Source organism: Gambusia affinis, linkage group LG11 (genome assembly GCF_019740435.1).
Source record: "Gambusia affinis linkage group LG11, SWU_Gaff_1.0, whole genome shotgun sequence".
In the NCBI taxonomy this organism is placed as follows: domain Eukaryota; kingdom Metazoa; phylum Chordata; class Actinopteri; order Cyprinodontiformes; family Poeciliidae; genus Gambusia; species Gambusia affinis.
The window spans coordinates 3,480,135-3,495,828 of NC_057878.1; the positions used below are offsets into that span (position 1 = coordinate 3,480,135).

The 15,694-nt window shown below is 37.4% G+C and overlaps 1 protein-coding gene across 1 annotated transcript; it reads right to left on the minus strand.

Moving 5' to 3' along the window:
* Window positions 1-510: 510 nt before the first annotated feature.
* On the minus strand, window positions 511-14,666 carry LOC122839705 (golgin subfamily A member 6-like protein 6). The gene is made up of 6 exons (XM_044131540.1): window positions 13,589-14,666; window positions 8,900-8,989; window positions 2,612-2,718; window positions 2,472-2,534; window positions 2,131-2,217; window positions 511-1,065 (listed from the first exon to the last, which is right to left on the minus strand). Exons 1-2 carry the CDS (start codon window positions 14,561-14,563, stop codon window positions 8,933-8,935), a joined length of 1,032 nt encoding a protein of 343 aa, XP_043987475.1. The 5' UTR covers window positions 14,564-14,666; the 3' UTR covers window positions 511-1,065; window positions 2,131-2,217; window positions 2,472-2,534; window positions 2,612-2,718; window positions 8,900-8,932.
* Between the last annotated feature and the right edge of the window lie 1,028 nt (window positions 14,667-15,694).

The following is a 15,694-nucleotide window of genomic DNA, read 5'->3' on the forward strand; positions in this document are numbered from 1 at the left end:
AAAGAACTATTCTGTTTGTTGCTGCCAGTTCTGTTTTTTATTTATTTTTTTGGCTTTGTGTTTTAGTTTGTGGGTAAAGAACACTGTAGCATTGGCTTTTCCTGTGGGAACCACAGTTTGATCTGAGCGGGCTACCACAGACTTTACGGATGTGTGACTAATTTGGCAGAATTAAATTTGCACCCCACAAATGCTATATATAGTGCACATGCAGCACTAATTAATGTAGCCTCCCCCCCTTAAATCATGCACGTCCCATGACATGTAAACATTAGACAATGTGAACAATGCATGAAGTGGTGAGTGTCACAACTAAAGCATGGGGCAAACCATGCAATAAAGTTTGAACAACTGAAATAAGCGGATTGCCTAAAGTGGTATATTGAAGTTGTTTAGGCGCCACTCTACGTGTTGAACGTTTTAGAGGGATGTCATTAATTTGATTTATGCCATCAAAGTTTGGGGATCTATTCGAAGTAATTTCAAAATCAGGAGCAGGAACAGTTTCACCAACTGGGCTTCCAGGATCAGGCAAGTCTTCAGAATAAGGTGGAACTTGTTCTGCAGACACATCAGGTTGCTCTTCAACACTGGATTCTGGTTCAATTGATTCCTCTTCAACAACTGACTTCACACTCTCAGAATCTGAAAGAATTGCAACAGACTGTTTTTTTCACTGGAAAGTTGTTGCATGTATACTTTTGGTATTGTATCAGGACTCAAACGTTTCACTATATCACAGGCAAGTGGAAGTAGACTATCACAAATTAGTCTGGTACATTGCAACTGTGACATAGAGGGATCTTGAAGAACTAAATCAACACTCATCCGCCATGTGTCGTAGTCTGTCTCATGACTTGGCCTGGGGACTTTTCCAGAGAATGCTCTCAGTCTATGGGATGTGTGCATATGCAGAGAACTGTCCCCACTCCTGACAACATGCTCCACAATGTAGTGTTGCACCTCAGGAGGACTGAGATCACCAGCAGAAATAGATGTGGACCGCTTCTCCTGACCTTCCACTTCAGTTCTGCTGGAGACAGAACTGGATGGAAGAGGAGCTGACTGTGAAAGAGAAAACAGAGGAAAAGGGAGTTGAATTGTGGCATGAGCTGATGGCTGCTGCGCTTCATCTTCCTCTGCAAGTTGTTCCTCTTTTGCCTTCACTGGCACCACAGGACATAACTCTGCAACAGACTGCTGTATCTGGGATATCACTTCTGTGCAACATAATTTTTCCAGACACCTTGGCAATTTCTTGTAAATAATACTCATCGGTCTTTAAGCCACCAACCTTTGAGGCATAAATCTCAGATAACCTTTCAATATGAAATTTATCACCCACACTTAATATATACAATGATGTAAATGTATATGGTAATATTGTAGATATGCTAGAGATAATCCAGAATCATATTCAACAACCAACATTTGATCAAATTCTGATTCACATAAACCTATGTTAGTTTTCTGCTTAATATCATCATACTGTTCAAGAAAATCAATGAGTTCATCAGTGGGGTTCTCTGAGACTCCATCAGTCAATACTGTATTAGATATTTTTAGACCAAGAGTTTCAAAAACTTCCATGATGGAAATTGAATTGGTGAGTATGAACCAAGGCTTATTTGTGCAACTTTATTCAACCTGTTTTCTATTAATTACTGATCAAAACAGCTCCTGGCTAGCTCGCCAATAATGTAGCACTACTTAATGTACCGAGGGACTCGATGGCATATAATATCAAAAGACTACATTCATCTACTGGAGCTGTTGTCAGTAATCAATAAAAAACAATACAAAATAATAACTGCTTTCAATACCATGTGTTTTATAGAAGGGAAAATTAAAATTAACACCACAGGACACAAAACACACATAGAACCCCCAAAAAATAAATACAATATATATACACAGCACTGCAGTAGATCTTCCATATAAATGTGCACAAAAGTGCTAAATTTCCCCACCGGTCAGCACAATGCCTGACTGGCACACATTTAAAAACTCCATGGTTTGATTGTCCAGTTATTTGAGGTGAAAATGTCCAACAGAAAAGAGATGAATGATGGGTGGTGTGTCTATATGATGAGATGGAGGGGAAAATGTTATGGACCATCAAACTCCTACCAGACTAGTATGGAGTGAATTTCAGGTTCTCCTGGCCATAGCCAGCTGTCAGAAGCTCTCCATCCTTTAACCCTAAAAAATGGTCACCTGTTGAAATAAACAGGACCAGTAAATTACCAGCCTGCTAGTTAACTAGACTTGTTTCAGTTATTAAATACAGAAATAAATGCAATTATATCCACAATCTAATCCTTCAGACAAAATAAAGATATCAGCCTTTATCTCATTATCTTAAACACATATTGAATTTAAGAAGTTACAATTGATGATCAAACAATTAGCACTGGCTACCACCACCAACATGCTAAACAAACAAAACAACATTTGTGTTCACTGCTCACCAGTTCCATATATAGTTCAGTGCATGACAACTTTATGGCTCCAAGCTCACTGGATGTTCAGATCTACACGATTTTCATATTGTGAGTTTTAAAAGTGCATAATAAACAAAGAGATGAACTAACTGTTTGGAAGAACAAACCTGTGGCTCCTTTGTCTCCAGCTCTCCTCCTCACACCTGACTGGGAGAACTGGAGCAGGCCTGAATGACCACTCCAGATGCAGTGATTGGTTGAATGCACTGTGTGACTATGGAGCAGCAAAGGCGGGATTAAGGCCAGTTTTTACCCTGGGTTACACACATACTGTATACTGTAATGGAATCTATGCAGGTAGTGCATTAGTGAAATGTTGCAACAATGTACAATGACACGTCAGAGCCATTTTAGATTTAAAAATAAGTACATTTACACTTAGAAATTTTGGGATTAATCTTAGAAATTATCCACACAAACATGGACATTTTTGAGATTCAAAAATGTTAAACTTTTTTACTTCTGGAAATTTTCTGAGTTTAAAAAGTAACACAAAAAAAGACTTTTGAAATTCAAAACTGTCCATGGTTTTTCTAGAAAATTTCTGAGATTAATCTAGAAATTTATGAGTTTTTTTCTAGAAACTTATCAACTTTTAAACCTCGAAAATATTATTGTCTTTTGGCAGAAATTTACTCCATTTTTTTCTATGTACAATGGCCCTGATAATAATGTTACCTAAACTAATATAGTGTTTTGCACACATTCTGTCAGCACTGATAAACACTATTTCACCTAAGGCAGCTGAATGCTTGGAGTGACTTCGACTGACAACAACACAACCTATTTTCTGATCATTTCAGCTAATAACTATTAGGTTACATAGAAAAACTCACACATTTAATGTCAAAATGGTCAAGAGATTAAAAGACATACATGTAATGGCCAAAGAAACATCTTAACGCGACAGGACAAGTTGAATATCCACAATTTGCAAATGGAGAGCGCTCATCATCAAATGTTCTGCAAAAGGCTCCCAATTTTTTTTTTCTTTGACATTTGACCAAAAATCTGTTAAAGTTGAAGTAACATCCCTCATTATGCGTCTGAAAATGCGGAATTAATCAGGCTTCTGACCAGAAACTGTTCATTTCCAGCCAGTCTACTCAGATCTTTTTACTGGTTAATGCTGTTGAATGACTCATTTTAACTGGTTATCTTTTAACCTCAGTCTAGAAAAACGTGGACAAAAGCTTTTCGTGTCAACAAAGCCACACAGAAGACGGTTGCTTGCATTTTTCCATTGTTTCTGTGATGTTTCTTTTTTAAAGCCAGATCAAAAACACCCAGAGAAGCGGCTCCAACTCTTCCTTTTCTTTTTTACAACAACTAAACTAATAACTTCCACAGGATGTTAGTCATCATTATTTTGGTTAGCGGTAGCTTTATGTGGGGGCTTTTTCCGCCCGCCACGGTGGTATGAATGAAGATGTTTGAGAGAATCTCCATGTAGCTATATGAATGTCTCTGACTTTTCTCCGTATTTAGTGACATTAGTCTTAATAACAGTTTCCGTCTGTCTCGCCTTACCGAGCCCCACGCGTCCTGTGTTTACATCACAAAGTTTTGCGGTGTCTTTTAGTCTTTTTCATCCCAGCGGATAAACCGTCCTGCTTCCACGCGCCTCGAGGCACGCACGCGACTGCGCTGACTCGCGGCTGAGTCACGAACCGCCGACTGTTCCCTTTGAAAGCAGCAGAGCAGAGCCGCGCGAGCAGAGCGGAACTGCCCGCTGCTGTCCGGGTAGTCAGGTCTAACAAATGTGGAAGAACCGGAAATTAATATAGGTAGAAAAGCAGCAGATGTGGAAAAAAAAAAAGAAATAGAGAAGAAATATATTTATCTAACTTGAAAAGAGTTGAGCTATTTAAATGTTTTCATTGCAAAGCTAGCAGGAAAGTTAAAATTATATTATCATTACATTGAACAAGAAAAAAAATATTTACCAAGATATAGACAGCAACAACAGAAATAACACTATATGAGAAACCACATCTCTAGGTTATTGCTGTGAAAACTGAAAGAAAATAAAATCAGCAACAAATAAATTAATAAGTATGACGTTACATAAAATCCAGATGCCATTGACTTATCTGAAGATGAAAGTTTTTAATTATCATTTACAATAATAATTAAGATTATTTAAAATAAATACATCTTTATATAACTGTCAGCTGTGCTCATGTTTTCCACTTCAAATTGGCTGAGAAAATATAGCAATACATAAAGAAATACACAATACACAATAGATAAAACCTACTTATTTGATTGTTTCTATCAACTTCTAGAGAAAACCAAAGGAACTGAACCTGAATGCTTTACAGCCTGCTGTAAAAATGAAGCTATAAAAACCGAGCGGAGATTAATTTTCTGTTAAAAGAGACGGAACGTTTCTGGGAGCTTAGACATGTCCTCTGTTTCACCATTGCCCTGCCAGACTGCAGACATTTTGTTTGTTGATCTGACGGTACAGACTCGCATTTCACACAAACCAGCATTTCCACAAATGACCATGAATTACCCCTGGCTGTTGAAAGCGCCCCGATGTGCACAGCCAAAAACTGAGAGCTTCTTGCCCCGTCTGTGCATCCACATCCTGCTTCAACATAGCTGCATGTGTTTTCTCAGCCAACTTCAGAGTGAGTCACTTAAAAAGTGAAAACACATCCAAACAGAACACACTGATTCACACCAGTGACTCACACATGTGGAATACACCTTCAGGACACAGCCGCTTTGACTGTCCTCCTTCATGTGTCAGAGAGCGCCTGTACAGCATGTGGCTCTATTTCTTAGATACAGTGACATCTCCTGGTTGCACCTCGTGTTTCTTCTGAGGGTTGAGATTTATCATGGCTGTAGTTCATTCCTATTTGGATGTGGAAGGTTTCTTTAAATTACAGTAGTAAGGTACATGCTGGAGACCCACGACCCAGTTTGGATAAAGAAGCCAGAGAAGATGGATGGATGGTAGAGATGTACGATACCACACATTTTGGTATTAATCTGATAAATAGAGAATCTGTATCGCAGATATTGATACGATGTGATATTATATGATACAGATGGCAATACTTTTTCATTCAGGTTTGATATATCATCAGACTTCTGATCTTTTGGTGTTTTTGTGGTTTTTCCTTTAGTTATTTTTGTTAAAATGTACTACAAAAACAAAATATTTTATATAGTACAAATATCTATTAGACTTGAAGTAAGACATAACTAACTTACAAGTACCTTTTCAGCAAGATATAGGAGCTTGTTTAAAGTCAACAATTTCTTCTGACATGGGGGAAATGTCTTGTTTTAAGTGAAATAATCTGCCAGTGGACATGGTCAAAATTTCTTGATGAAAAGTTGCTTATCAGTTAATTTTGTCTTATTTCAAGTGTGCTAAAATATTTGGACGACAGACTACACCAAAATTACTTGGTAAGATTTAGCGTTTTTGCAGTGTAGATCAGAATTTGGACAAAGTTTACAGGTGTCTGCAAAATACTCTGATATAATAGGAACATGATAAACAGAAACACTAGAAAAACTAAACATTTTTGTGCATCTTTTCCTGCATAAACAATGAGCAAGAAGTATCATTTGAGAACAAAACAAAAATGAAATAAAATTTAAAGAGAGAAACTGAAGCTAAAGTCCAATAAATCCAATAGTGATCCAATATTTTGCATCCATCCACTCACCTCTAATGGGTGGATGGATGCAGTCTGTCTTCCAACTACTAAAACTGTTGGATGTTTTAATAGAAGAACCAACTGGGATTGTTGGTTATCACCAGATCCTCCGTATGAAGCAAAGCGTAAAAACAGGGGACTAGTTTTTACTAGCCTAAATAGTGAGGATTGGCTGAAATTTACAACTGGCGCCACTAGATGGCACCACATTCTGTAGACCAGCCTTTCAAAACACAAATAAATCACTGGGTTCTTCCACTTGTTTGAGGTTTATGTGATTATTTTACCAACACAAACACAATGCTTTGGAGGGAGATGGACTCTCCACCAAAGATTGACCGAGCATTGGGGGTAATGCTGATCAAAGGAACCATTTTAAAAGGAATAGTAGCTATGCTTTTGATGAGGGAATAACATTATAATATGATGTAAAGATCAAAAAAGCTGATTTTACATAATACTGCTACTTTAATAGAAACGTACTAGTGCTGCTCCTTTCTGCCTAATGTCTTTTTCTTTGTATTTCACCTCCAGTGAAAACAAGGATGTTGTCTTTCATGATAAAGCTCTTCTTAAAAAAAAAAAACAACAAAAAAAAAACTTTAATCTCTGCTGTTATTGGAATAGGACAGTTTCAATATAAGAAATTAGAAGTTGGCAGGTCTCTTACAAGCCTTTTAGTTCCAGACAGCACTTCACCTTTTTGCTTGGATTTTCCCTCAGAGCCTGAGCTCCTCGCTCCTTTCTCAAAGCTCGCTCTGAAATACGTAGTTTTGTTCCATTTTAGCTCGAAAAAAGGCGAATAAATTAAGGGTGTTTTGGTAGGAAGTGGATGTCAGTCCAGTCAGCTCGCTTGCAGCTCCCTGCAGTCCCAATAATGAAATACCTGTCAGGCTGCGCGCATGCAGGCCCCGGTACAGAACAACGATCCCACATGTATGACTCACTGTATTTCAGCGGGACAATGAATGGGACCCAGAAACAATGGCTTCCCCGTCCATCACGCCACTGGAGAGGAAGAAAAAAAAATCCTTTGCAGATGGATTTATTGTTAAATGATTGTGGCACCATCAAGGAGTTTTAAAAAAAAAAGGCCCCATTTTATTTCAAGCATATAATTGATTGATTTTACGCCCCCCCCTTGCTGCGCTCCTGTAAAGACTTGTCACTTTATATGAATCCACACCTGCCGTTAGCAGACGTTAGCCTCAGATCCCACTCTGAACACAAATCAAAGAAGACAGCTGCCCGTTCAAAGATTAAAGAAAAAAAAAAACAAAAGTCAGATCATAATCCCATACATCCATGGGCGCCGCCAGTAAATTTGGACCCCATAATAAAAAAATCAAAGTTTTATTAAGATTATGACAACTCAGGTTATTGCTTCAGTTTAACCTCCTCGTTGGTAAAAACTAATCCTAAATATAACAATAATGATAATAACAATAATAATAATCCTGTAAAAGTTTAGAAGTCGGAAGTAAATAACAGAGATGCATGTTTACTGTAGAAAACGTTAAACCTCGGTTAGGACTTAAAAACATAAGAAATGGTTTCCCAGGGAGACCGTGTGCAGAGGTCACATCACACTTTAAGTCTAACAATGTTTACTCTCGTCACGTTGCTAAACATGAAACATCCAAGGAGATTTTATGACTCTATGAAGTCAGTTTTATGAAGTCAAAAATAGCTCTAATTCCAATCGTTTCCCCCCAAAACAGAGCAATTAATTTAGGTATTTTTAAAAGACACTACATACTTGTATTACAGTGCATTAGCAGAACAGCTGTTTGAAACAGTTAGATAAAAATATCAGCAGATTATACACTGATGGATTATTAGGGTTACTGTACATAGAGAAACAATAGAAGAGGAGTACATTTCCACCAAAAAAAACCCAAACTTTTGAGATTGATCTAATATAAATACTAGAAAAAACAAGGAACTTTTTGAGCTTCAAAAATAAATAAAAAAATTCCACTTCTGAAACTCAGAAAATTTCCAAAAGGCAAAATATTTTGACTTCGCAAATACAGAAAATTTCCATATTTTTCTTTACAATTTCTGAGTTTTTTGATGTAATTTTCCTCTTTTTTTCTACAGTGGTCCTGAGATGCCACTGAATAAGACAGACTGGGAAACTATTTCTCTTTTAACAATTAAAAAAGAAAAAATGACAATGATTAAGTGAAACCACACATTGAACTAAATTTGTGTTTAAAATTAAACTTTTGTCTTTAAGCGAAAACTAACAACTGCGAATCGCCACGAGCCTTAGATTTTTTTTTATTCAAATTGTTTTGCAAGACCATTTGATTCTTTTCTGGTCAAACTCAGCAGAGTGACATAATGTGCAGAAGCATCAGACTAAATAATAACCGCAGTGAGGAACAACAGGTAATTAACAAACAGGCTAAATTAGTTTTAGAGTGCTTCGCTTCATGAGAACACGAGGCCGCAGCGGCGAGGACGTGGTAAAACAGAACGGCTGTCATCAGGTGTTCAGACCTGTCTGTGTGTGTGTCGGCGTGTGTGTGTGTGTGTGTGTGTGTGTGTGTGATGTGATGTGAAGTGGCAGCTTGCCAACAAGCACTCTGCTCCTGCTGCGCTGCGGAATAGAGGTTCTGCATTAGTGGCTTTAATGGAAAACTCTTTTCATTCACAGTGAGATAAATAATAATCATCGGAGAGCTTTTCTCCGAGCCTCACCTTTAACGGAGCAGAATTACAAAGAGATTTGGCTCAGATGAGGGACGGCGGAGACGAACACCAGGAACTGAAGCAGTTAAGCCAATAGGCCTTCAGGAATGAGAGACGAAGAAAACGCTTCAGGGTCACAGAAGGAAAACTAGCTGGAACTTTCTTTTTTTTTTTCCAGCGTTAAGAACAATCTACAACACAAGACAATATAAATATTAGATCAGGAAAGTTTTTAAAGGGGCAGCGTTATTGTTTTGCAGGGACATAGTGCCATTTTAGAGCACAATCAAGCAGCTGTGTTACGTTCAGTTGTCATAAAAATATGACTTTGAATTTGACATTGTAATTTAACACCTTGAAATTGGGTCTCCGCCTCTTTAAGAAGCTCCTGCTCTTTCTGAAACTCCGCTTTCACGGCTCCTCTATAAACCCTTTCACAACATTTTTATCAGAGTTTTACTAAGAAGTAGCTCTTATAATGAGCTCAGCTGATATTCTTCAAGGTGTTTGCTAATTGCTGCTGGCTAGTCTGAAGGAGCTGAGTGAGGAAGGGCTGCTCCGTGAGGCGGAAGCTTGGGAACTGCAGCTCTAAGTACGAGCCAAACCTCGAAGTAGTGTGACCTCATGCTAACAGCTAGCTGAAGTTCCGATAAATATTTTATAATATTTTAAGAATATTTTTCCTCAACTTGATATTAGCTAGAGGAACAGAGAACCACAATTCCTAATCCTGGCAATTCTGAATCGATTTGAAATGCTCAAAAATTTGATTTAAAATGGATTTTTGCCGTTCCTATTTGTGACTTTACTGCTTATGACATCATGCATCAACTCGATCACCGTATGTATTTTTAAAAATACTTAGATTTTTATTATTATTTTTTAGATAAAAGCCAAGCACCCAAGCTAACCTAATACTGATCATTTAAGTGTCAGAATTTTCTGCACAAACTAAGTTTTATTTAAATAACAAACAGGTGGAATTTGATACAGAAATGTTTTAAACAAATGTTCTATTTGTTCTATTTTAGAGAGCATCTCTAGACCATTTGAATAGAAAAATGGTTTCTGAATGAAAAACAGGACAGGAAAAGTTCTTCCAGCTGGAGGTAAATTTCTTTCCGGTTTCTAACAGAATAATCTGAATATCTGAGTTGGATTATGATACCTATTAGAGGAAACACTGATTTTCTGGATCATGTTTAATGGAACACAACCAGTAATTAGAAACCCCATCGTTTGCCAGCCTGTCATCATGGTGTCACACAGACGACCATCAATGTCAACAGGACTCACATGATCCAAACTGACTCATGCCATCACTTTAGTAGAACTATCATTCATGTTTGTGTCAAAAACATCCTGCTGTATTTGATTTAGCCTAAACAAAGAAACGGCTTTCTCTTCCTCTTTCACTAACCGACATTCATCACTTCCTCTTTTCTCCTTTAAATCCTGTTTTCCTCTGGTTGTTTCTCATGAGAAAACAACCAGCGTGTTAGGGCCATTGCAGACAGAGAAAGAGAAGATGAATAAATTTGCAAGGAAAACAAAAAAAACACTGAAATTTTGAGAACAAGCTCAGAAATGTTCTAGAAAAAAAACTTGTTAATTTCTGAGTTAGAAAGTCTAAAAATTTGCTAGAAAAAAAATACAATTTGAGATGTTGCAGTTTCTGAGTTTCAAAATCAAACATTTCCCAAGCTTTAAAAGTCGAAGATTTCTAAACTCAGAAATCTTTGACTAAGACTAATCTCATTGTTTTCTTCAAGCAAAATTTCAGCTTTTGGAAGACAGAGTTTTCTAGAAAATCTTTTCAAACAAATTTTTAATTGTCTTTTTTTTTTTCTAGAAAATTTGAGATTAATCTAAAAATTTCAGAGTGTTTTGGCCAGTAACCTTTGTTCTCTTTCTACAATGGCCATCAGAGTCGGATTTAGTCCAACTGACCCAACCATTTGAGCAGTGGCACACTCCTTAATGACTGCACAGTAGGTAACCCACTGAAGGGAAGTGTTAATGTGTAAAGCACAAAAAAAAAAAAAAAAAGAGACCAGGCCTCACAGTGACCCGAGAAATAGATCAGAACAGCGTTTCATTTATCATTTCTTTTTTCAGTCTCATTATTTTCTCCACATTTTTAAAATCTTCTTTGCTTGCAGACTGGCAGCAGACCCTGAACGCACCGCGGGGCCCGCTAATGAGGGTTTGTGCCTTTGTACAGACCTGAATCAGATTACTGCAGTCCAAATCAGCAAGTAACAGGTCAGGCTTCAGCCACGTTGAAAGAAGAACGACTAAATCACAGTGGTTCGTTTAATACAAAGTCATGTCCATATTCATGTTTAAACCTGAAGGGACCTGAAATTTAGTCAGGTTTTACGTTTTCTTGCCATTTCTGCACATGAAACTGCTTTCTTCCTCGTATGTTAACAAGCAAATTTCTTTTCCAGTTTGGTTTGAGAAGAGAGCAGAATAAGCCTCATCATTTTACTGTACACCATTATCAAACTCTTTCACAGGATTAAACCTGATGCTGTATGATAGCTATAAACTCAGTGGGTTGTCTTTATGACTTTAGTTCACAACAAACAAGAAGAGATTCAAGAAAACATTAACATTTGACCTGCTAACTGGTTAGCATGTGCTAGCGAGGCTAGCTCAGCTCAGCATTCACACTGGAATCAAACAGCTGGTCATGAAGTCAACATTGACGGATGTTGTTCTGCCTAAAAAAACAACTACTTTTAACTTTAATATTGTTGAGTAACCCAGGTAGAATTATTCTTTTCAACCTGCCCGTGTTCAGGTAGGCTAAAGGTCTGGTAGCGCCGTTTCCGTTACAAATGTGCGCAAAACTGTCAATATTATGCTAACGTCGATTAACAATTTCACAATTTTGTTGCTTCTAAGAAACGCAATTAAAATCCCTCAAGTCTTTTCACGTGATAACTTATTAAACCATCTATCTTTTGGAAGAAAAAAAGAGACTCGGGCCATTATTTTAAGACGTGACAATACAAGATCAGATAGTCCTGACGAGACAAAATCATTTATATTATGAAATAATTATTGCTGAAGATCTTTCAAGTGATGTATAAAATTGTCATTTCAGATCCGTAGTAAAAAGGAGGAGAGGCTGGATATTGCAAGACATTTTTTTTTCTTTTTATGGCCTCTAGTGTCCCTTATATGACAGTAGGTTGAGAGGAAATGACATGCGGCAAATGTTGCCGGGTCTGGGAATCGAACCCACGACGGCCGCATCAGGGCGGCGCTGTCCCCTACGCCGCCACAGCACGCCCCAAACAAACAGTTTTTGAATCATAATTTTCAGTCTTATCACGATAGTACAAGATATCACAATACAATTTCAACTCTAGTTTACAGACATGAAATTTTATTGTGATATTTTGTACTATTGTGATAAATCTGAAAATTATGATTCAAAAACTGTTTGTTTTTTGTTTTCTCATTATATAACTTTAGACAGTTTTTGTAGAAATGGACTGTTTTGCAGTATTAAAAATAATATTAAAGGGAACTGATTGCAAAAGAAAATTTCATTTTTCTGTAGATGTTTAAGCTAAGAAAAATAAATAAAACATTAAACAACCCTCATCCAAATCTTTTTGAGTCGTCTGGAGCTAAAAAATATCCAACAAGTAGTTTGAAAATAAACTGACTAAAGCAGTTGAGGAAATCCTGTAGCTTCAGTTTTGTTTCTACATTCAACTTCAGCTTCAAAGCGTCAAGTCAAACCTCATCACTTTTTTTTCTGATGGTAGGAAAAACCGGAGAACCCGGAGAAAACCTGTGCATTGAGTTTAAAGAGTGTCTCCAACAGTTAGTGAGCGAGACACAAAGTACATTTAAAAGACTCCAATTAATCTAATCACTTCTTTAGGCCACCATAAAGATTTTTCCTCCTGAATGGAAGAAAAAACCGGAGAACCCGGAGAAAATCTGGGCATCCCATCTAAAGAGTATCGCAGAAAGAAACACAAAGTTCAGTACAGGTAGGGATGCAAGTTATTGATTAATGAGTTAATCTAAAGTTGATTATGGTTATGGCCAAACTGCAAGAATCAATAAAAGTCTAAACGTTATTAGTTAATCCAAGAGGCGTCATAAAAATACTTTTTCAAGTATTTTTATGATATCCATCCAGCCATCCATCTTCTTCCGCTTTAGATCGCATAAGTTAATCAATTCATATTATTTGCCTCTCCAACAGTAAGTGAGAGAGAGACAAAGGTAAATTTAAAAGACACCATTTAAACTAATCGATTTTTTCCATGAAGGTAGGACAAACCGGAGCACCCGGAGAAAACCTGTGTTGAGTTTAAAGAGTGTCTCCAACAGCTTGTGAGCAAGAGACAAAAGTAAATTTAAAAGACTCCAATTAATCTGATCACTTCAATTGGCTACTATTTTTTGCTATATTTTGTCCCCTTAGAGTTTCCAGGGGGTCCTGCCTGCTGATGTAAAACCTGATCTTTTCGGTTTTGCTGTGCTAGGGGGCGAAGGCTTCAGCAGTTTTATCTTCCCTGGGTTCGCCAGGTAATGTTGGACGTCTACGTCTGACTTGGCATCGCCCAGACGTAACGATTTGTAATTTGAAAACGATTGTGGTGTAGATGGCTGGACGGTCGACGCATCGATTTTTGGTAAAAATGTATCAGTATTTTCTTTTACCTCGGCCATTTTATTGTGGGACGGTTCCCCCAAATCCTTGGGTTCCGTCTCCTGCATGGTTCTTGTCTGTGTTTCTCTTCGACAACTTGCAGTTGTGTGTGACCTTTTTTCAAGTATTTTTATGATATCCTGAGCCTCTTTTGTGAGATCTGAGAATGTGCAGCGTTTCTTAGACTGGTCCTCCTGTAGTTTATGCAGTTGCCGGTCTTTTCTTGTGAGACATTCCTGTAATGCTCTGCTTCTCTGCTTTTCTTTGGCCAACGTGTCAAAATCAATTCTGGCTTCAAAAGCGATCCTGGTTTTTTCAATCGCTTCCTCCATTGGTGTTTTTGCCAGTTTCTTAATGAGGTCTTTATTTTCCTTTTGTGCCTCAGTCAAATTCCTTTCCAGAGCTTTTACTTTGGCCTCCAGTAGTCTGGATCTCTCTCGTTCTTTTTTGATTTCAATATTCTTGATCCCAATATCATTGACCTTTCTGGACAACTCAGCTTTCAGTCTCTCCACCTCACTTGCATGCTGTTCTCTCTTCACTATGGATTCTGGAACTTGACACATTTGTCTCTGTTCTTCCAACTTTTCTTCTTGCTGTCTTGTTTTTCTTTCTAGGTTTCTGACAGAGGCTTGAAGATCTTTCACTTTATGCTGATAACTTTGTACCTCAGATGATAATTTATTCTTGTGGGAAGTCCAGTTCTCAATTTCTTGTTTTAATTTTGGGACCGTCTGGTATTCCAAATCTTTGCTCTTCTTCAGGGAGACGTTTAACTCTTTTGTCAGAGAAATAATTTTTTCATTTTGAAGCCCAATCTGTTCTTGAGCCTTTTCCAACTCCTCCTGCAATTTGTGCTCCTTAATCAGTGATGCAGATCTTCCTTTCAATCTCTCCAACCAATCCATGAGTAAGATGACTAATTCGTCTCTGCTCATACGTCTAATTTGGTACTTAGTTAAAGAATCAATTTCAAATCCTGACATTTTGACTATCCAACTAATCTATCAAAAAATCCACGAAAAAATGCAACGATAAATCCAATGAGGTCAAACCAACGTCCGTCCTGCTTGAGATCTGCTAGTTTGATTCAGATGCAGGATATTCAAGACATCTGTCTCTTGTGACATCATAACACTTTGACATCATCAGATTCCATCAGTGGAACAACCTAATGTATGCAATGTTGCTAGGCAACAGCAAAGCCAGCTCACTTTCCAGCCTCCCGAGAAGCTTTATATATATATATATATATATATATATATATATATATATATATATATATATATATATACTATTATTATTTTTTAGTTTTTTCACAAAACTTTATTGTAGAAACAGTCGAATCTTACAAGCCCATATACATCTTAAGCCCAGTTCACACTTCACGATTTTAGAACTGTCGGCCGATTCTCACAGCGTGAGAGAGACAACACGATTAAAAATCTATTCCTTTAAAATTCTGCGCTACCACACTTTAATTTAGCGTAAACAAACATGGACGACGTTGAAGCGTTAACTTTAGTTTGAGCTTATTTTAACCCAAAAAAGACGTAACCTAAAATTAAAGCTTTGGATTAAGAACTGGAGACATCTTGAGCAAGGACTGTATTTTCAACAGAAGTGTCAGTTCCCCCACTGCCTTGGGGCTTTAGATGGAAAGCAGATGAACATTTTACCCCCAGCTCATAGTGGAAGAACCTTCAGAAATTACAAGGGAGGGTTTTCTGTGCTGTTGATGGATCTTGTTGATGCCAATTCCTGGTTTCTATACGTTGGTGTGGGAACACAGGGGAGAGCATCTGATCAAATCAAATAAAAAAAAAATCAAACTTTATTTGTATAGCACATTTCAGCAGCAAGGCATTTCAAAGTGATTTACATCAAATCAAACACAAAACCACAATGCAACATAGAATCAACAATAAAAACACATCAAGTCAGATTCCGTCAATAAATTTGTAATTGATTATTTTTCAAATTCAACTCTAAACAAGTGGGTTTTTAGTTGAGATTTAAAGGAAGTCAGTGTTTCAGCTGTTTTACAGTTTTCTGGAAGTTTGTTCCAGATTTGTGGTGCATAGATGCTGAATGCTGCTTCTCCTCGTTTGGTTCTG